Raw genomic sequence first — 23,235 nt, forward strand, 5'->3', positions numbered from 1 at the left:
GAGATAAATAAATAAATAAACATTCCATCAAATCTCGCCTCTCCTCTCATCCATTTCTCTTTTTTTCTCTCTTTCATCTCTGATTGTCTGATAGCATCAGGAATGATTTCAATCAAGTTTTGTTTTGTTTTCAGGTTGTCCCATCTTATTTTATCACTAACCGTTTGCATTTCCCCCAGCAAACCACGCTTTTCTATGCTCTTCTACATATGCAGCAAGGTATGAGACGGAGAGAACCCCCCCCCTGCTTTGTATTGGTCATTGTCTCGCAGGAATCTGGGGAATTCCTTTCAGACATCTTGGGAGATGTGTTAATTAACAATAGTCTGGAAGGTGTATAGGGATTGGACATGTTGGGGGTGGGGGTACCCCTCGGTCTCATTTCTTGCTGGGTATATTCTTGTATCTCCTTGTTGTCTTGTCCCCCACCTTCTATGCAGCGTTTTCCGTCTTGTTTAGCTGTGTATGAACTTTTTTCATTATGCAAGGTCTTTCGAAGCTCATAATGCATAAAAACCCTCTCTCCAAATCCTTTTTGAAAAGAGTGCAAATCTCACCACCAACAGATTTTTTCAACAAGCAAGCTTTTCAGGTTAGGACTCTGTCGATGAGATCACCACATACCACGAGCTGGGACAACTTGTGATAACACGTTGCTGGATACTACATTTTTCACTGATTACTCACTCTCTACTCACAGGGTTAAAGTGAAGTTCTTGTTCCTGTTTCTTTTGTTTTTCTAACTCTACAAAGGCCTTTGTTTGGTTTGGTTGTTTCCTGGTTTGTTACTTCATGACGTCACGCTCTGTCGATATCTGTGTTTTCTTATAGGATGTGATGTAGCGTGCCCCACCTAACCAAAATGTGTACAAAGCCTGACGTCATTATGTTAGTATAAACAGCAGGTAACGGGTAAAAGGCCCTGCCTTGCACATCTTATTGAAGATGTGTCAGACATGTTCCAGTCGACGATGGCGTTCTTATATGCATCGACTTATGTCAGATAACGGAAACCGATTGATTTAGTGCTGTGGGCCTACTCGGATGATATTAGAGCGGCTGGCTTAATGGGGGATATTGGCTGAGATTGCTGAGTAGCTAGACTGACCGCATACATTAGTATGGAACAGTAATTCCAAGGTCACTAATGAAGAAATATCACTTACATTGTGAAAATTATATTGGAAAGCTGTGGGCGTAGCGTCAACCTTTGTGTTCGAGGGCAGCTTGGCACGCGCTAATATCCGGAGCCTCCCAAGTTGGAGTTAAGTTTCCTCAGAAACGAAAAACGAAAAAACAATATGTGTGTGTGGGGGGGTCCTATCCCTTGCCGGATCCTTTGTTATGAGTGGAAACAGGCTGACTGTAGGATCGAGTGCTGTATGTTGTCTTGTATCATCTTACAGGGGCGAAACCGTCGAATTGGGCCAAATACCGCGCTCACACTGCCTTGATAATCTGTTCCGTGGTTACTGATGCCAAGAGAGATACATCTCTTGGGTGGGTGTTTGGGTGGGGGAGCTTCTTGAGGGAAGGAACAGCGCACTGGCTGGTGTCACGCGCCTTGTCGTGATCCTCCTCACCCCCATATGTCACTTGCCCGTGTCTCTTAGGGGGAGTGCACGGTTCCACACCCAAGGGAAATCCCGAACAGACATACCGTTGGGATTTTTTTTCTGCCCTGGCAAAGACCAATTTGCTTGGGTTTGGGTGCATGACGAACACATGGCCAAATCCACTAATCAGTCCGCCGTATATACTTCACACCCGACTGATCAAGAAGTACGTTGCTCCGCAAAATTGATTAGAATATTCGCGCACCTTTTATTTAGTGTTTCTCTGATTTTTTTATGAATTGGATGTTTTACAACCTGTTTGGCATTTACTTAATTCAATTATTATTGTGCCCATGACCCTGGTAGTCCCTGGCTGTAGGCCTATATATGCTTATTAACGAATGATGATGACGACAATCATCGGTATTCGTTTGCCATGGTTACAGTGAATCGAATCACTAGCAGTATGTATGTACCTATTTCAGTGTGCGTGGGGGATTCTTCCATTAGGAGCTAGCTATATACATGCCACTTACGGAGTGATTTGAAGAACGGTGTTGTGAAGATAGGCAGACCAACGAACGAAAGAGACTCTGATACCTCAAAAATATGGGCTTCGGTTAACCTATGGACCAATCCCGGTACAAGAATTTCCTACACTGAGGAATCCCCCTCGATATAAAGAAGTGCGTCAGAACCTGTCCAGGAAAAATCATCAAAGACCGGAAGGATTAGGACAAATTTGTTTTTTTTTTTTGGGGGGGTGGTTTGTTTTTGGAGGGGGAGGGAGGATCGCTACGTAAGTTTTGATTGGATAGCAGCGGGTAGTGTTCAGCTACAACGGGTTCATACACAAAGATTGCAGAATTGCCCAAATTGATAAAAACGGTAAAGGTGAGTCGTTCTCTCTTTTAGTTTACGATGTTGTCACATTCGATTATGCAAGTTTTTGTTTGGGGGCTCATAAATGCAACAAAATTCGGGAGAATCGCACAGAAGGCCGTATAATTTAATTAGAAAAATGCCTCCAGCCTTGCGTTGGGGCTGCCGGTTGCATTAAGCTGTGCAAGTCAGCCATGCACGAATCCCGTGCCAAGTCATTTGAATGAAATATATATTAGCGTGCATTGTCATTGCAAATAATACGGGGAACGATGCAACACCGGTCGTCGCATGAAACATTGATAGGTCTCCCCGACCGACCAGGCACCGGGGATGGAGACGTTTGGAGGACGAGGATTGATGACCAATAAAGGCCACCTCCATATCCGATTCGTTTCTTGCATTTATTTCCTCCGTCTTGAAAGGCAGGCGCCATTAGGAGCATTAATGACCTCCAGGAGCCTCCGTCATAATCACCTTGAGTCTAACTTATTCTGTTTTTGTCTCTTTTTTCCTCCTAACATTCGTGGGTCTGTGAGAGGTATGAAGGGCATCTTTGCCATTGTGAGCATCCTGCGATATCTTTCCCTTTCCAGAAGTACTCTTAATCGCTGGCAGATTCGACAATTACAAACAAAGGGGAGGGGCGCCCAGTGTGGGGGGAGCATATAAGCGGGGTATATTTTTAGAAATATGTAGGTCAAATTATTTAATGAGCAGTTGGGAGAAAAAGAAAGAATTAGACTAGAAAGGCCATGCAAAGTTATTGTCTGTGCTTGTATGACAAAAGCTGTGGGACTGTCACGCTCCTATGGGTTTTATGCTTATTTCCTATAAGCTCAACAATGTGTTTTTGAAGAAGTTCCATAAAAACCTCTGACTTCCTTTCCATAAGATTATCGGTCTTTCCAAATCTTAGTCTTGGTTTTTAAGCATCGTTTCTATTTTATCAAAATCCCCGTTTGACGTTTCTAGTGCGTCAAGGAACTATAGATGACAAACAAGCCATAGATTTGGACGAACGTAAATTTTGGATTGAACCAGTAAAACAGGAAATGGTATATAAAGCTCGTAAGAGGAATAAACACTTTTTTCCAAAGGGAAACAACTCATCAGGCTGAAGGATTGAATGTGAACGACTGTGAGTGTGTTAACAAAATGTTTCATTTCTGCCTTTGGTCTGTCATGGTAGTTTAATCTAATTCTATCCAGATAAAAGCCCTTACCATCCGTGGCAAACCACCTCCGGGGTAGTTTGTCCGTATGTTTCCAAAAAAAGGAAAGAAATTGCTTGAAATTAGTGCTTTTTAGAGTTGCTCTGTTGGATGAAAGCATGTTGCCATGTTTGTGCCGAGCGCAGCAATCACCGCTATAGGCGTCACAAAAGTTGAACTGGCTTGAAATTTAGCTTCAACGTGAATAACATGTGACACGTGCAAGTGGCGTGAAGTGCATGCGCATGATAATAACATCGCTCTTATCATACTTGAACGGATCGCCGATGGATTTCACCTACTTGGTAATGGACTCATATAATTTCCAAATTCCATGCTGATTCTGAAGTGAATCTCCAGCGGAGGATACCTACCGAGCCGGCTCTCTCCCTGATGACAAACTTGATTTATGCCAGGGAGAGGGAAATTGTTAGTACCGGTTTAAGTGTCACTCCCTATCATCTCTGATCAGAAGGATGAGGTATACAGTGGCGTATCCAACGGGAGAGGGAGGCAGGGGTGAGTTGCAGCCGCCCCCCCCCGACAAATTACCATTTTTTTTTAAAAGGAAATGAATGTTTCGGCTATTTAAAAACGGTACTACCACCGGTGCACCTTTCAAGGGGGAGGTTGGGGTTTTAATAGATGATCAAAGATATCCAAAGACATTTTAAAAAATCTCCTTTTTACCCCCAGGGGACCCCAGACCTTGACACACCACTGTGGGCGTCAGTTTGCGAGGAAACCTCTGATGTTCATGCGCAGCGAACGACAGAACTCCTGTTAAAACTGGAAGACAAGTTTCTTTCACTTTCGGTGTGATTTTTTTTCACTGTTACCTGGCACTGATGCAAAGAACTTCCGTGTTGAAATGTTCACTCCAATCGAGCAAGGAAGAAGTATAAGTTGGTACATTTAGATCAAGTGGCTGATCACATTAGCTGATGTTTATTCATTACAAGATTTTTTTACCAGGGCATTATGCACACAATAATACCCACGCGGATCTGGAACCATCACTTCTTCATAATCATCAATAGCGAGGCCTCAGGCGTTTTGTTAATGGCAACAAGGGGTGACAAACGAAATAATCATGATGGGTTTGGTTGAGATTGCAAGTGTCTCCTTGCTTGTCGGTGAACGATTCGCGGGAATGATGAGCGGCATATCTTTCTGTGTCTCTCTTTTCTTTTTTTCCCCCGTGGTCTGATTGGTACTCGTCTTGACGTCGACTATTTCTCCATGGATGATTCGTTACTGATTCCTCCATAGGGGAAATCTGTCCTCCTGTTCCGTCAAACGCGTCCAGCCAGCGCCGCAGGAAAAAAACAAAGCCGATTGCCTTTTCCAAGCAATTCGAGTTGTATTGTTAACGTCGTATTCATATTGCACAGAAAGTTATCCACACAATTCTTTCAAATAAGCTCGCGCTTTTTCTCCGTGGCTAAGTCTGCAGGGAGACCATCATGGCAGGAACACCCCCTTTGTGAGTTTGCAAAAAGAACCAGGCAACTCGAAAACTTGGGCAGTAAGCAGTTTGCCCTGCTGATGTGGACGACGCGTCGTCAGGAGGCACTTTTTTTTTGCTGGGTTGTCTGCGTTTTTCTTTCTTTCTTTGAAATAGAACCATTGGTTCTTGGAAAACCGGAGAGGAATCGGCCTCCCTTGGCTGTGAGAAGACTCACCACATCTACTCTTTTGGAGTTAAAGACTGCGGCTTCGACACCTCAGACCTGCTTCGACATCGGTTGCCGCTCTCTTCGGAATATGGGAAACTTCATCAATCTTTCAGGCACGAGATGAAAAACAAAATAAAGGACACAGACAGAGTAAGACAATGTAAAAAAGGGGTAAACTTGAAAGATGGAAGACAGATATACCCCCCCCTCTTGCGGTTCACTTGGGTGATTTGCCCGCCACGCTTCGCCGCTGAAAGCCTCACCGTGAAAAAACCTCAGCCAACTCTTGGTACGGGCGACCGGAGCGGAGGTGTGAAAGCCATCGCTACCGGGCCGAAGACGCTGCAAACCGCAGGGGGCTCACCCCTCCTTGCACCCCCAAATCGGAATGCAATACAGGTTACTGTGGGTTTATCATTTACATCTTCCCCTCTTTCGTCGAGGAGGGGGACTTTATTTTAAAAAAAATACTGCACCAAAAGTGTTATACTGGAGGCAGCTTCTGTGATGTGCATGTTTCATTAGTATTTGTCAACAATCGTAAGTCACTGTCCCTTCAAGCGTTAATATTTTGGGAAACAGTGGGGCATTTGGTCACATTAACAATCAAATTACACCGTAATATCTACCTATGAGTTTAAAAAGCTACTTAATTAATTATAAAAATCCTTAGGAAACTATGGCATTGCGATACTATTTTGACTTTCCGGGCTAAATGCTGAGCCAATTTAAGAATTCAAATGAAAAGTAACAGTTTTTTCTATCAGTTGCAAAGTTAATCTTTAAAGAAGTGAACAAAACCAATGAACATCCACCTTCTGAAGTATTCAAATAGCCTTTGGGTGAAGCATAAGGTATAGTTCAACGAATGTTTTTCATGTAGCTTTGAAATATTTGCAGTTCCCCCCTCCAAAAAATTCTTGAACTACAATAACCCATAAAATGGTAATATAAGTAACCTTTCGGGTGCACAAAATTGACAAGGGGGATAAAGTGGGTTTAGCGGATATACGGCGCACCATATCTGCACATGGGGGAAAAACAGGTGTTTTTTGCCAGTTTGGTGGAGCAGGTCATCACCTGGCCAAGAGTTGAAGCGTGGCATTCCAGAGATGGTGGATGGCGTAACTGTTGGCAAGAGCAACGGCATTTGGGGATTGCTGTTCTCACAATGTACCTGATTATTCACACCCAATCGCTCGCGCGATGCTTCCTTGTACACTATTAATATTGATCCTTTTCCCGCCTCTTTTACAATTTTTTTTCTTCAGCACATATTGTGTGCGTGCCTCCCATGTCTATACACAACAATGCTTGAGGAACACATACGGAAGAGAGTTCGGGACACGTGCTACAATCATGCCCGGAGACCATCTATGCGCTACATCAATTTACTGGCGGCGTTGAGATGTTAATAATGTATCAGCGTGCGCGATCATCGTGGGATGTGAAATTGAGGGAAAGAATCGCGTTACTTCTGCCCGTCTTACCACGCTCTGCCCATCCGTCAAACAAGGGGCAGTGAACACAAACAACGTTCAACTTGTTTCTTTGGGATATCAACAGAGTGCCGACGACTTCAGTCCTTGCCATCATTCCAAGACAAGCTTCATTTTTGGCCACACAGTTGTCACAAGGAAAAGGCATACTCAAATTATGTTGATAACCGTGCAGAATGAAAACAGTCAATTCCGTTTTGATATGAAACCTCTTATAACAGTAGTCAGTAGTGAGCGAGCCTTGTTCCCTGACTTTAACTTACTGTTCTGTTTCAGAAATGATTGCAGTAAAAGCTTTTACATCGATAATGGCGTGAGGAAATAGTTTTAATATCAAAATATCTGCCAAAAGAATAATTTTTGATCTTTTTTCTTTTTGGACGGAATAAAAACCCACAGGTAGATCAAATGCATTTACTGCCGTTTGTGTGATCTTAAAACTAACGTAAGAGCCTCCAACCTACATAAGATTAGGCCTACAGAACTATAAATAACTTGTTTGCATGGCTGTTTCCAGAAAGATGCAATTTTACCATTATGAAGGACATAGATCTCCATAATTTGACGCTATTCTCAACAGACTATCGACACTTTTCGATAGAGACCAAAGTCTCGATAGACTCCAGACGTTGTCGATTAGGTCGACGTTGGAACGTCATGTTTTAAGCACATGCACAAGAGACGATCAGTCCGCACGAAGATCCCATCGCTTCAACTGCCTAAGGAAACTCTCTATCGTAGCTACGGTGACTTTTAACCCCGTTTCAAGCGGAAAGCCATTTTTATTCACACACTTTTCACAGTAATCTAACAAAAATTCCTGCAGCAATACACTACCCCAAACAATCTGAAGATTGCCTTCGTGCAGGGCAGTTTGGGCAAAAAAAAATCTCATTAGTGTGAAAGTGTGAACATTAGTAGATGGAATAATGAAAAGCAGAAGGAAGAATTTCGCGCCGAAATACTCCCTTGGTCACCCATAGTGGTGACACAAAAAGGCACGCTGGAAGGGCGGCACACGTGCCGTAAAGCCCCCAGGCTTATATCCCCCGCGCAAGCCCGCACCCGTGCGGGTAAACCAAAGACAGCGGTTATACAGCAGCAGTCGACGATGTAGTCAGGTCTGTGTTCCTAGGATTTCGGAGAGAACCGACAGTGCGGCGTCGGCCCGACTTGTCATGCAAAATACCCGGTCACCTGTGAAGCGATGAGGACAGGCTCAATTAGTCGATTTGGTGAGGGACAAAGCCCCCGAAAACTGGGGTATTTGACTCCGAAGGGGAGCTGGTGGGTAGTGAAATGTCTGTGACCTAGATGTTGTTGTTAATGCCACTGTTCTCGAATACCTCAATGAGAACACGTCCAAAAATTCATTCTTTTCAGGGGGTGTGTTTTACTTTCGATATGTTTTGCTTTTTATTTTCAAAATGTGAATCGAATTACGAAATATATTTTGACGAAAAGAATCTATCCTTTTCTCCTTCTCGGCTAATTGCAAAACAAAATGAATTCCCACTTTTTTTTTTTGCATTTCTGATGAAAGATTCAAAGTGAACTATTTTTCTATCTTTAATGGGGCCGTCATTTCTCGCAATTTGTTTCCATAGCAACGGTAGGCCGAACGAAGGAGAATCATGCCGAAGTACTCGATTCTAAAACAGAAATTACAGAAACATAATTAATTAATGGTATGACTCGGTTTATTCCATCTTAGCAAATTAACTTAGATAAGAGCTGGAGGTATTGTATCTCGATATGAGGCCTAGTAAAAAAAACATTAACGTCTAATGTTTTTGTTGTTAAGTTGTTTGTTGAAACTTTTTGGGTTTTTTTTCCCTTTTTTCTTTCTTTTTTTTTGCAGAAAGAGGGAGAAGGCAGGCTTTGCATTTTTTATTTTCATCATGGCTACCATTCGGTTTTGTTCTTCTTTTATAAATTTCCAACAACCATCGGTGGTTTCAACTGTTCTAAGTTTATGCTGGATAATAGACTTGGATGCATGTAGGTTCTGATAGAAAGGTTGTAGCACTGTTTCAGTCCAATCGCAATATTATACAGGACTGGCCTATTATTCGGACGCGGCCGTGTGAACACTTTTAAAGAGATTGACCGACAATATTAAGTCTGAAGTCAAATGGGCAAGTGATTTATTTTAGGGAAGGACTGGTTGACATTATGTGCTCCTTTCATTTCATGTTTTCAAGTGGTCAAAAATAATATTTAAAAAATCGTGATGGCCACACAAAGGAACCGGTGGAGATGCTCAACACGATTTTGTTACTGCGCAAGGCTAATTGTCTGCACTTGTCTTAATGTGCGGGCGATCAATTAATTAAAAACAGCATAAAGGATGTGGTCATAAAATGTGCCATACTACCGTCTATAGCTTGTTTTGGGTAACTATCCCGACCCACGATCTCGGGTAGTCGTATCGATAACGTATGGTGTATATGGATATCAAGAAAGTGGATTCCTTTTTTCTCTTCCATTACTCTCGATTTTTACAGAATTTTCAACCGTCAGCGACACGTTCCAGAAGCCGTTTGTACAAATTCGTTTTATGCAATTTTGTTCTTTCTCTCCCTTTTCCCCCAATTTTTATTGAAAAAAGGATACGTAGATTCAGGCTGACGATTTAGGTGTGTTAATAGTCCAGTGTCAATCAATGTTGCAGCACGTCCTCAACAGTGGGTGTAAAAACAGTCAAGTCAATAACGAAATTAAAGTCCGCCTCATAACTTTATAGACACTTAAGAACAACAATGCTTTATTTCACATACCTTAATTAACAACGACATAGAGACCTCATAATATAGGAATATTTACACGTCCACTCTCCCTGGCTGTTTTAAACAGCATAGTTAACATACAGCAGGTGTATATAATTTGCTTAGGAGGGTTCTCTTCGTAAAATGTACAATTTCAGGCTTTATAGTCCAAGAGTCAGTGTGATAACATCCCCTCTTTCGGGTATTAAAGTTTACACCAAAATGACCAATTTTATCGTCGTCAAAGATTTCTTAGCACATTCAACTCTGTAAAAGAAGGTTATTTGGACCAGGCGAATTTCCTTGTTTAGGAAGAGACCTTTTTCAAAACAAGAACAGGAAAATCAATCAAAACAAAGGAATTGGAGGGATCACGACCCTCAACATTCGTAGTATTTCATTATTTTGTTCTTTAAATCAAGAGTCCACAGTAAAACCTGACGATTGTGTGTATTTTGTCTGAAACAGTGTCTTTTCATTTCAAATGAACGTGTCAATGGCCTGAATCTGCCAATACAGCCTATTTGCAGAGTTCTGGAAAACAGACCCTATCCTAGCCTTCAACAAAATGTGAATACTTTCCCACAGATCTTGGCACCAGGGTCACTCAACAGTACCGTTTCTTTCCTTGAAAGAGCACTAAATTCCCGTCAGCGATGGATTTTCTGCGAAGGCAGAAAAATTATTTGTTAACACACACTGGAGCCAAAACTTAACCAAACATATAAAAAATAATTAAAAATATATATATATGAAAGCGGTACGTTCGTTTTCTTGCAGTGAAAATGGAAAGTTACCTGACTCTTCAGAAGAACTGAAATAAAGCATGTTCTTGAGGTCATACGGTACTTCCTGGTTGAAATTATTTTCATTCTTTCATGTTTGTACTTTTTTTCCATGTCTTGTGTGAACAAAACATAAACACAAGCAATGTTGCACACAACTAACAACAGCAAGAGTGATCGTTCTCTCGCTTTTCCTCGGGTTTAGTAAAAACTACGGACTTATAATGTGGTTTCGGTTACAAACTCAGTGAAAGATATTTTTCAGTGGGAAAACAATCACAATCGAAATGACAGCTATCCATCATACAAACTGTCAGTCTGAAAAAGTCTCAAACGGAAGCCTGTTAAACTTCCACTATCGGGAAGTTTTCCTCCAAATGCTTGACCGAAAGTTTATTTTTGTTCGTTGTCACCAAATTTGTGTTTACACATTATCGAGAGTCATTCCATAGGCGCTCTCTGCAATGGTTCGTAATTCTCATTGATCTATCATTAATCGATTCAGAGAAAATCGAAATGTGCCTTCAGAGTCGATTAAATGGCTTTAATACTTTGACGGACAACAAATGACTTCCTGGAATGCAAGTGTATTGCATGAAAAAGGGCAGCCTACATGACATTCAAACACTTCCCGCGCTGATTCCAGAAAGAGATGTACTCAAATTTAAAAAAAGCCTATGATTATCTGAAGGTTAAATGGAAGGATATTACTTTTTTAAAACAAAACAAACGAACAAAATAAACCCCCCAAACACACACTATACATGAATTTAAATAAATCAATGTATAAAATTACAATTAAAAACACCCTGCATATGAAGCATGTTAAATAGAGCTATTTTGCACATAGCAATGACAGAAAAAACAAATTATCCCCATTGTGATAGCAGTATCATGACCGAATTATTCATATAATTTATGATGGTAGCACTCGAAAATTAAAATTAATGACGATGGAAGTGTCTTCAGCGCGCTTCATTGTGTCGTGCAATACATTACTGGTATTGTTTATGCGTTAACGACACGCCTTTTATGGCCATTTGCTACTTATCGTGGGTCCTTCAGCTGACTTTATGGAGAAAAAAATGTCCATGCTTACCGAGTTTTAACAACCTCATCGCAATACCAAATACGTACTTCACATTTCAGTGAGTCTCACATTTACCAGCAGCCATCAGGATAATAAAGAAAAAAAACATTGTTCATTTGTTTGCTTGGTAGCGGCAAGTTTGTTGACGTATTTAATAGAATGTCACTGAAACGTTTCACAGTACACAACATGTACCGAAAATGTACTTGAGTCGGAGAGGCAAAAATTAAGTATATGATAACTACCGGATATGAGCGCACTCCCGCTGCTTGGGTCTGAGCAGGTCATGACGAATCCGTGCTGGTACTCTCCGGCGTGTCGCGCTTGATATCCACCGGCGGTGCGGCGTCGAAGTTAGCCGGGCCTGCCGGGCGGGTGCCCGCCTGCGTGGTGGTACCGGCCCGCGGCTTGGTGTTGGGCAGGTTGTGGTCTTTCTTCCACTTCATGCGGCGGTTCTGGAACCAGATCTTGATCTGGCGCTCCGAGAGTCCGAGGGACTGGGCTATCTCGATGCGCCGCCGCCGCGTCAGGTAACGGTTGAAGTGGAATTCCTTCTCCAGCTCCAGGAGCTGTTGCCTGGTGTATGAGGTGCGGGTCCGTTTGGTGTCGACACCGGACGCTGATAAACGACTCCCGACCGCTGCACGGAGGGAGAAAAAAAAATCCCGTAAAAAATGTACTACTATCACCGCGTGTATTTACGTTGAGTCGGTGTGGTTTCCACAAAGCCGAACGTGAACACTATGCTTTCGGCGCATAGGATAATTAATGAATATATCTGGATCATTTGTCACACGCGCATATGTTGAAAGAGACCCACGATTTACCAACGCCGTCTGGCAAAGTATGCACTTTTCTGGAGGGTTATTCTCTTGAGACCGCGTGCTTTTAGCCCAAGGGGGGCGTTCAGCATAATAGTCCTCTTCAACGATTATATCATGTTGACTTAAAATTAATCAAAGGTTAAAAAAGGCCGTTAAACACTTTTGTTTTAACCAGGTGAATGAAACCATTCAAACTTACCTGGGTTGACGTGTATCCTCTTCATCCAAGGATATAAAGGAAGTTGTTGGGGTGGCATCTGGTTATTCCCCAATTTGCCTGTCCCTCTCTGTTTGAACAGACAAGGACTATTCGTCCCAAGGCCGGTCCAGCCATTGTCTCTGTCCGGGCTACTCTGGTAGTCAGCCCAGCTCTCCACGTTGCCCTCGCCGGCTAGCGCTGCCGTGAAGCTGCTGAAGCCGTGCTGCAGGTTGCCCGGTCGGCCCTGCTCGCACTCGGCAAAGTTTGCGCGGTATTTGTCGTACTCCTGGTGGAACGTTGGCGAGGAGTTGGCCTCGATGTACCTATGGTTCTCGTTGGCAAAGTGTGAGCCGCTGAAGCAGCCATTTGTTGGAATGTAGCTGGACTGCGCGTACTCTTCCAGCGGCGGGAATTTCGGGTCTACTCCACACGTCGACGCGCTGGACATCCTCACGCCACACCGGTAAGCTAAGTAATTGTCAAAATTGAACTATTTTTGTTTGCTAAGCGGGCCGAGTTTGATACGGTTCAGTCCTATAGCCTCCATTTGAGTCTTAACGACACACACGTTACCCATCCATGCCCCTCACTTTCCCTATTCAAAGCACGTGACCTTGGTCGTCCAATGACGGACGAGCTGACAGGCTGTAACGTCGTGGAAGGTGTACCAGACGAAGTTGGTTTTTTCCCGCTGTGTTTTTTCCTTCTATCTCTCACTCACACTGAAAAGGGGGGAAAAGCCGCCTTGGATGATTGCGCGGCTTAATTGGTCTCCGATTGTCGACTCGCGGCGCCAAAAGATAATTTTCCGCAGGAACGCTGAAAGAGCATTCTGCTCCTTGGTTATGCATGATCGGGCCCCGTGCCGACTTCCACTCACTCTCCCCGGCCGAATCAAATCGTTCTCTGTCTCTGACAGAGCGTGGATTGCCAGACCCTGTCCGCTGTGACCAGGGGTCCTTGGCTTGGAGAAAAAAATTATGAAATCCGCCAGCAATAGGCTGTAGACGCCGCTTATTACACTTTGTCTCCTTTGCAGAGGGGAAAAAAACAGACCCAGGACCGAATTAGGTTTTATTATTATCGAAGATTGCTGATTGCCACCTCCACAGGGGAATTGAATCCGGCCGGGGATCATCTATTTTTTAAAAAGGTTCGCTTTGATATGTAAACGAGGTGAGCTCGCTATCGGTTGTCGCATTTCAAGGGTGAAAAATGATCGCTGTTGGCTTCCCGGACTCAGCTACAAATTGTTTTAAATGATTAAAAGATAAAAGTGTCGGCGTGAGTGGGAATTTTGTCCGTGAGGTACAAGCATCCAAACGCTACGTTAGTGGTGCTTCTCCAAATACATAAAATGGCAGGTTAATTTTCTCTCTTAAAGTAGGGAGTATAAGTCCAAGATGAACTCGGAAGAAGATGTAAGAAAGTTTTAAGGACAAAGACCACAATAAAATCGCGGAGAAAAAAATAAGCTCTGTGCAGTACACTGAAAATTCGGAGCACGAATAGAGTTCCCTGAAGAAGTGGTATTGCATCAAACAACAACCGGCTCTTCCCAATAATTTCATGACGTATCACGAGTTAGAAAGTACAAAAAAAATTAATTAATGATGCTATCATAGGAAAACAAGAATGAGATCTCTCGCATATTCAATGTTTTTGTTACTGGGGTAAGATTTTTTCAAAAATTGGGCAAAAATACTCGATTTTTTTAAAGGATAGAAGGTTTGTGGATGTGGGTAACGTTACTTCAAACGACTTTTGGGATGATGAATTCACCCAAAGATTGTTTGACAAAAACTGCAACAAATGTGTTAGATCTAAGGGAACGGAAACTACGACAAGGACAATATCATCTTTCAGTGCAGCGAGGAAACATCAGTGACAACGACAAGGACGACCACGACACATACAGCATCAACTCTGCTGGTTGTAGGCCGTATAAAGACTTGCATGTCACCTACGTCTTCGACCGAAACGGACCTCTTTAAGATCTTGGACTAGCAGTCACCCTTGGCAATTGCTAAACGAAGAGCACGAACGAGCTGTCTGTCCGTGTAGCGAGTGGCGATTTGGGTGCCGCGGCTCAGATCGGGCCAGCTTGCGTTCGCCGGGATGGCCAGGCTGGTTTAAACAAAGGGCCGGCCGCGATGAGGGACATTGCCACTCACCGCCCCGCCTTTAGCGTTAAAGACCACACTCTGATAAACAAACCCTGAGGATTCTGGTTAGGGCCTCCCCAATGGCGCAGTATCAACTTTCACGTACAGTGGTGTTTAGCTAGCTGACTTTATACACCATACCGTCAAAAGATAAAGTTCGAATGAAAAAGTCCGCCATCCTCCGAACATCATTCCTAATTATCAGTCCTTGATAACGAGATATCAAGAAGAACGGGGGACGCCATAAAGTCTACGTGTCCTCAACTTGTGTGAAATTGCGTTTTAAAGAAATTTGAAACCTCCGATATTAGTTTTCCCAATAGTGTAAATATACAATTTTAGACAATTTTCATTTCAGAAATTTGTCTTCAAACAAGTAAGCAAACAAACAAACAAACAAACAAACAAATTATGTCGAGCAAATTTTACCAAAATCAGGCTTATTACCGGTACTCATTGATGGGCCCAGAACTTCAATGAAGAAAAGACTAGATAAATGCCCATGCTTTCACATCTCTAGTGAGGCTGATTAGGATATACCTCATGGGTGACTATTAAAGTCCGCTTTAGTTACAGGTCACATCACCTGCGACATTATACTTGTCGGTTGTCGACAGCAGACAAAGTCACATCGAGTCAAATTCCACCAACCGTATTTGTACATTGCCAATAAGGGCATTTTTACGGAGGTCACCCCACCCCATTCAACTCTACCCCACCCTATATATTTCCACTGAACACACACGCCAGGCACACGCAAGCAAGCAAGCAAGCAAGCAAGCAAACAAACAAACAAACAAACAAACAAACAAACAAACACTTTTTCACTTTTCCAAATGAACCTTTAATTCATGACAGAAAATATCTACAAAACAACGATTCTTAAAATAAAACAAGGTTCAAGTGGAATACGAAAATACTGACATACAATAAACTTAACAGAAAAAAAGAAAGGATTCTCAGTAAAAAAATAAAAAGAATTAATTTGCTAATTATAACATGAAGATTGGAACCACACTTATAGTCATCCAAAACCCTGAGACTTCTCATCAGGGATAGACAATGACAACCATGAAAAAAAAGATCAGTCTTCATATCAGCCAGAAAAGCTTATTGTCCAGAAATGTGAACAAGGTGTTGTTGTGGTCCCATTTGCTCAAAAATAGGCCAACGTTGTGTTTTGCAGAGAAAAAGTGGTAATCAATCAGAATTTTACTCTTCATTCGAAGTTTCCATACAATAAGAGGGTCAGCAGTAGATGAACGCGAGTAGAGAAAGTATATGGTTGCTTTCAGACTGATAATGAAGTAATTTGCCAGATTAACCATCTCCTTTGAACGTCCATTCTTGTACGGAAGGAGGCACCAGTACAGGTCGAAATCTTGAACTACACTCGGGAAAAGACGACTCAAGAGACAGTTCAGAAGATTTAATGCTGGCTGGATGGCGCGACACATGATGAACAAGTGAACGATTGTTCCTCTTTGTCCACACCAAGGGCACAGTGGAGATATGTCTGGGTTAATGTGCTGCAGGACCGGTAGACTGGGCAGAAAGTTATGCAATAGGCGAAATTGGACATCGCCCTCTTTCTTTGAGGAAGGTAGACGATATATTGCTTGCCATTCGATTTTCCGGTTCTCTGGGATTACATTCTGTTCATGCCAGTAAGTCTGAAGAGGAATCTTCAGTTGGTTGAGTTCTGCGTTGAGGGTTTTATAAATAGTCTTTGAAGACGCGCCTGTGGCATTGATGTCTGGAGGGAAGTGAACAACGAGGGGAAGTTCTCTCAGGGCTGGGATGCTCTGAAGATTACGTGTGGAGAGACGGTATCCAAAACGGTTGAAAAACTGCGGGAAGACACGCAAGAGGAGATTCGTCATTTCAGAGAGTTCAGCGCGAAGAAGCCTGTTTGAGGACCTTCGCACTGGGTTTGCAGCTTGGATATCCTCCGTTGTTTTCCATTTTCCGGAAGAGACGTCCAGTAGGTCTCCAACTGTACGAACACCACACATCCGGAGACGAGGGCAAAGGAGATGGTCATCTATACCGGCAAACTTAATTACATGAGTAGAAATTAACGGTAAATTCAAAATGAAATGAAGAGATTCGAGCGGTATGACAATTTGGGCTCTCGATAACTTCCAAGCTCGTAACACGCTACAGTAGAATGTTGGGAGGTGAACAAAAAATTTAGCGTCAAGATTTATTAAGAAGATTTGAGCATCAAAATCGAACTTGCAATATTGACGCAAAAAGTAGCTCATGAAAGCGAAAACAGGATGAGGTGATTTTTTTAGAAATCTTTGTACAAAGGAGAAGCGATACGTAAAAACTCGTGACTGGAGGCAGGTAAGGCCCAGACCGCCTGTTTCAGGTGAACGATACAAAATATTTTCCTTTATCCAATGTCGCCCATCAGACCAAATAAAATCTACCAGTTTCCTTTGGAGTTCACTGAGAATTTCTGGAGGGGGGGATAAAACTGCAAGGACGTGAAGAAGTTTGGAAGCCGCTAACTGATTGGCTACCAGGGCTCTGCCTCTGAAGGACAGCAGTTTACACAATCCTTTCCAACGAGCAAGAACGTTTTGCAATTTTTCTCGACAGGTTTGCCAGTTTTGTTGAAAAAAATGGAAGGAGTTTCCCATGTGAACTCCAAGGAATTTTAAACCAGTATTATTCCACTTAAAATTTAAGGGGTTGTCCGTTCTATTTATCCACGAACCGACCCAGAGGCCTTGAGATTTAGTAAAATTCAAACAAGCAGCAGAACAACGGCTATAACAATGATAAATATCTTGAATAATATTAAAAGCTTTATCACTGGTAACAAATATAGAAACATCATCGGCATAGGCCGAGGTAACAACAGTGTAATCAGAATTAGGAATCATAAAGCCAAAAGGTCTTAAATTACATCGAAGAGCATGGAGGAGAGGTTCTATAGCTATTGCATATAGCAAACCTGAAAGTGGACATCCTTGTCTAATTCCCTTTTTAAAAGGGAAAGGTGCGGTTAAGGAGCCACAAACCTTGATAAAACTCTGAGCATCATTATATAGCAGTTTGACATAGGAGATAAATCTTTCTCCAAAACCCATGGTCTTCATAACAGCACATAAATAGTAATGATCCACATTATCAAATGCCTTTTTTTGATCAAGATTTAGAACAGCCAGAGGAATACAGTGAGAATTAGCATACATAAGAATATCCTTGATTAGGATGATATTATCATAAATTGAACGACCCGGAACAGTATAACTTTGATCAGGGTGAACAACGCTATCGATGACATTTTTGAGTCGGTTTGAAATAATTTTTGCAAAGATTTTGTAGTCTGTATTGAGTAAAGAGACAGGACGCCAGTTTGAAATCTCAAGCAAGTCGCCTGTTTTGGGAAGAAGGGTTATAACTCCCCTTCGACAAGAAACCGGAAGGTGGCCGTTGGCAACAGATTCATTGAGTACTGCCATGAGATCGTCCTTAATGATATTCCAAAAAGTTTGATAAAATTCAGAAGTAAGGCCATCCAGGCCAGGGGACTTATTTAAATTTAACTGGTTAACCGCCATATCCATTTCATCTGTTGTTATCGGTTTGTCACAATCTTCAGAGTCACTTTCATTGAGCGTAGGTAAATTTTTAAACAAGTGATCCATAGTACTGGGTTCAGTTTCGGCCTCACTGTACAATTCTTTGTAGAAGTTCCGAATGTGACATTTTATTTCATTTGGATCATCAGTAGTCCTTCCAGATGAGAGACGAATTTTAGAAATAGTTTTAGCGGTAGAATTGGATTTTTCTAGATTAAAAAAGAATGTAGAACAAGTGTCAATTTCTGTTGTGAGCTTAAAACGAGATCTAATGATAGCCCCTTTAGCGTCATGCTTAAAGTGTTCATTCAGGGCATCCCGCTGTTCCTGAAGAGTTTTTTGAGTCTCTGGGGTAAGATCAGGACAACACTGTAAATCATCAATGGATTTGTGAAGAGAATGAATCTTGTCCCGTTTTTCACGGGCAATTTTAGCTCCATACATTTGAGTGATAGATTTAATATGATTCTTCCCCATGTCCCACCATACACTGATGGAGGAAAATTGGCATCTTGTAGCTTGCCACTTTTTCCAGAATTGTTTAAAAATTCCTTTGTAGGTCTCATCTTGAAGCAAAGAATTATTGAAGTGCCAGTAGGCGCTACCCCTCTTACTTACATCGGGAAGTGTTATTTTAAGAACAACAGCACTATGATCCGACAAGGAACAAGGTTGAATGTTACAGGAGTCAACAGAGGGCAAAAGGTGAACAGGGAAGTAAATTCTATCAAGTCTAGCTTTGGAGGTGCTTCTCAAAGTGCCAGTGCTGTATCTGAACCAAGTAAATTTAGATGAATTGGGATTATTTCTACGCCAAACATCACACATAGAAAAAGTATTGATGATATTTTCTATAGCGGAAGCAATTTTGTGTCTCCTTTCAATGCTTTGCGAGAAGCGATCCAGAAGCGGGTCATGTGTACAATTGAAATCCCCGCCAAAAATGATAACTCGATTGTCGTGTGAAGAACAATGCTCTTCCAAGGAGATAAGACAGTTCATTGCAGCAACGTCATCCTGAGGAATCAGGATATTGTAAATATGATAGGTGGTTGAATGAATTCTAAGCTCGAGAAAAAGAACATATCCAGCACAGATCGTACAAGATTTTATTATGTTAAAATTATTATTTTTCTTGACGAGAGTGGCAACACCAGATCCCCGGGTGGTTCCAGGAGCGCAACAGACATCATACGGCCATGTTTTCCAACACAGATCTTCGTTCCTAAGATCATAAGTTTCCTGTAGCAGAGCAACATCGGGATTTTCAAGGGTTATGTCTAGATACGCACGAACAGAGTTGTTTTTGATGGGCGTGGAACATCCCCCTGTATTGAGGGTTACTAGGGAGAAAGTCATATACAAAACAAAGAAAAGTAGAAACATCATGGAAAAAGATGGATGGGATCGCTGGGATCGAGGTTTCTGACAAGCTTTCGAATCCTCTGTTGCATATTTTTCGTGAACAGAGGGCTGTTGCGGAGTGGCTTCAGCTGTTTTACTAGACCAGGGATGTCATGAGTAAATTTCCTGGCAACGTCAAGCGGCTTTCGACGTGACTTGACGCACTTAAGGAAGGTGACGACTTCCTCGTTTTGAAGTGGTCCTTTTGTCAGGTTTAGGTCCCCTGGCCCATCTCCCTCTTGATCGAAGACGCTTACGACAGAGGAGACGGATTCATGGTCGCTCTCTGAATCCAGTTGAGATGGGTGTATCGGTGGTGATTCTGTGGACATCTGAGATTCGTCCAGGATTTGGGAGATATTTTCCTCCGTTGAAGTTTGGGAGACACTTTCATCTCTTTCCATCTGGGGTGTATCACTTAGCTTACGCAGTTTTCGCTGTGGAGACGGAGACTTCAGCTGCACCAATGGATTGGACACAACTTCTTTAGGCTTTGATTTTTTGCGGTGTCCTTTGGCAACAACCTCTGCAAAGAGAGGAGAGGTTTCACGAGAAGGAGCTGGAGGCGAACCCCAGATGGCAGGCACTGTAGTATTGTTAGATGTTTTTAGATGTTGTGTATTTTGCTTTGAAGGAGCTGGACTTAAAGTGGTGTTATGTTTGTCTGCAGTGGAAGCACTTTGTTTTTCTGTCTCCTGTTGTTTTAAAGGTGTACCTGTTAAAAATCGAGCATCAGGTTCAGTGGCTGATTGTTGCTGCGCATCAGTATCAGCTAGCTTATCTGAAGTAGACGGCTTGTTCTGGTCAGTCAAACTGTCTCGTCGACTCTGTTTTGATGGATGTTTCGGGTCAGATTTTTTACCGTGTACAAACTTGGGAGGGGGATTCAGTGGGTTAAAATCTGCCATGTTTGTGTCAGATGTAGACGGTTCAGCTTGTGTTGTTTTTTTGCAATGTTTACTTATGTGGCCATTTTCTCCACAGCTGAAACATTTAACAGAATCATTGGAGATGAAAACTCTGTAGTTCACCCCTGCGTGAAATATGTTCATGTGATCGGGAATAGTGACATTGGTTTCTATGATAGCATGCACTTGACGTCTAAAAGACATAACATGAGATAACTCTTTGTCTTTAATTCCCAAGGGGATCGGTTTGATGGCTGAAACTGGTTTGCAGAAGCTTGATAGATTTCGTGCAATGACTGCATTTGGTAATTCTGGATATACATTGGACAGTACAAGTCTCTCAGTAGGTTTTACTAAGGGGGTGATGGATATAAACGAATCGTTGTACTCCAAACCATACACAACAGCTTCCTCAACTGCTTCCCTTGATTTGAGGTAGACTGCTACACGCCCATTTGATATACGGGAGGCAGAAACTATTTCAGCAGGGTTCATACCCGAGACAGATAGTGCATTAACATAACACTGGACAGAGACATTGTCTTCAGCTTTGAAAACGATTCCATTCTCGCGAGTTATGTTAGTGAAAGGTTCAGATGCAACATTGGTCTTTGAGAAGCCAGTCGCCTGATCACCTGAGTGATCCCGAACAACAGGACGGTCGGCAGCACGACTAGCCATGGCGGCCAGCCCCGCTAGCTAACGTGTATCGAATGTTCGGGACTATGCCAAAAAAAAGAGGTGAAAATATTACAAGATGATATACCGTAACAGTCCTTCAATAAGACCTATCAAGTCTACAACAATATACGTACACAACTACAACCAATAAGGACCAAAAAGGTCATTAGTACAGTGATAAAACTTACGTTAAACGAGAGCCCAAAAATCACACCGCCTTCAAGCAAACAAACAAACAAACAAACAAACAAACAAACAAACAAAAACAAATGAAAAACATACCAAGACAAAATTATCCCATCAGTACTACTTGCCACATGCGGTTTTATCGTGAGTATATACGTTGTAAACATCATAGCGTCTTGATAAACGTCTACTGGCTTAACCATCATCAACCACCCCGGTCAAACTTGTTGACCCGAATCTATGTCATTAAAAATATGCCAATATTTAAAGTAATATACATATATAGATATACACACAGTGAAGAACAGGCCAATTCACTTTTTCAACGTCAGGTGACAACTTGAAATTTTTAAACAAGTCCGTAACTTAGTTGCTGATAATGATGACTCAAATCAACACAGAAATTTAGGTCCAAATTACACATTTCGACTAGAAGGAAATCAGCGTGTTCAATTTTATGGTTGACTACTTTGTTGACTATTGAAAACATCTTTAGAATGCAAGTAAAAATGACGCAACAAACCAAAGTATATGAAATCACTTATACTAGCTTACATTTTGTTCGAAAATTTGGAATATTATGAAAAGCAGCAAGTTTAATATTACTATCAAATTGCTTTTTAAAAATCAGAATAAAAATGAAATCCATCAATGTTACATATTATTATTATTATTATTATTCACATCAGGCTTTTATGTACTGCAAAATAATAAAGTAGCGTATTGTGCGGTTATCAGATTTTCTTCAATGGTGGAAATTTAGTTTGTATTTGCCACTTTCATCAGCTATCATTGAAAAGAAAAGAATTTGGACCACTTCAATAAGTGCCCACCAACACATGGAGGCCCAAACAGACAGAGAAAAGAAATAGTAAGAAATCGATGTATGGTTGATTTTTTTTTCTTTATCGGTTAAACCATAGCCTTGGTTTAAACGTTCTGTCGTCATGACACAGTTATGTGTGCGTTGCAGCTAGTAAAATGTAGGTAGGAATTCTGCACAGTCAGTGACGCGCTATGACGAGTGGGGGCGAGTCAATGTACTTTGATGTTGCTAGCCGAGACTGTGCACCGTGACGCGTCTGCCTTCCCAACAGTGTCCAACCTAAAAGCACAGCAAAGTTTCCATGTTTATCTTGAGAATAGGGCCATGTCATCACCAGTGTTATTCAGTGACAAGTGAAAATAAATCCAATCAGTGTTATTTATTTGCACAGGCTATTATAATAAATCGAAGGGGGTTGGTAGGCGATATTGTGGCCGCCATCTTCGCCGGCCGGGGCGACTGAACAACTCCCCCTCGTTCTCTCTCTTTGTCGCCCTGTATGTCAAAATGTTTTCCGTTCCGACGTCCCAGTGGATAATATTTATCACTCGGTTAAACAAAATCGCGCAGTTTTGTCTAGTTGGGTATCATCCCGGCCGTCTTGGTGAATTAAGCCGGAGCCCGTCACGCTGACTGCTTAATTGCGCCCGTGCGGACGGCAGGCTGAGCGTGCAGGATATGGGGCGGATCCGCCGAGCCTGCGCTGCTGTCGAGCCGTCCGTGTTGTATGGGTGAGGGGCTTGGTGAACCCCCCAAGGCGTCACGCGAGTCACTGTTTTCTTGGTTAACGGATGGCCGTGTGACGGCGGGTTGCTGGAAAAAGAGACTCCGGTCTCGGAGGTCTCTGACAACCTTTGCTGGCGGCACAGCAGAGAACTTGAACCGTTCAAAAGCTCGTGCGTCATCTTGCCAGGTTTTGTTTTCATTTGATAAGAGTGACTCGCATCTGGTCTAGTCCAAGTTATCAACA

The 23,235-nt window shown here is 42.3% G+C and overlaps 1 protein-coding gene across 1 annotated transcript; it reads right to left on the bottom strand.

Moving 5' to 3' along the window:
- Window positions 1-9,569: 9,569 nt before the first annotated feature.
- LOC110974660 (homeobox protein Hox-B4-like) lies at window positions 9,570-13,622 on the bottom strand. Its single transcript, XM_022226465.2, has 2 exons — window positions 12,497-13,622; window positions 9,570-12,113 (listed from the first exon to the last, which is right to left on the bottom strand). Exons 1-2 carry the CDS (start codon window positions 12,942-12,944, stop codon window positions 11,758-11,760), a joined length of 804 nt encoding a protein of 267 aa, XP_022082157.1. The 5' UTR covers window positions 12,945-13,622; the 3' UTR covers window positions 9,570-11,757.
- Window positions 13,623-23,235: the final 9,613 nt, after the last annotated feature.

The sequence above is a fragment of the Acanthaster planci genome, linkage group LG08, assembly GCF_054643075.1.
Source record: "Acanthaster planci isolate LZ-2023a linkage group LG08, COTS_SCS, whole genome shotgun sequence".
In the NCBI taxonomy this organism is placed as follows: Eukaryota; Metazoa; Echinodermata; class Asteroidea; order Valvatida; family Acanthasteridae; genus Acanthaster; species Acanthaster planci.

Bases quoted from the DNA above. Each gene is read 5' to 3' on its own strand.
- LOC110974660 (XM_022226465.2), bottom strand. From the start codon at position 12,944: ATGTCCAGCGCGTCGACGTGTGGAGTAGACCCGAAATTCCCGCCGCTG. The intron at 12,114-12,496 runs GTAAGTTTGAAT...CCCTCCGTGCAG, and splicing joins GAGGATACACGTCAACCCAG to CGGTCGGGAGTCGTTTATCA.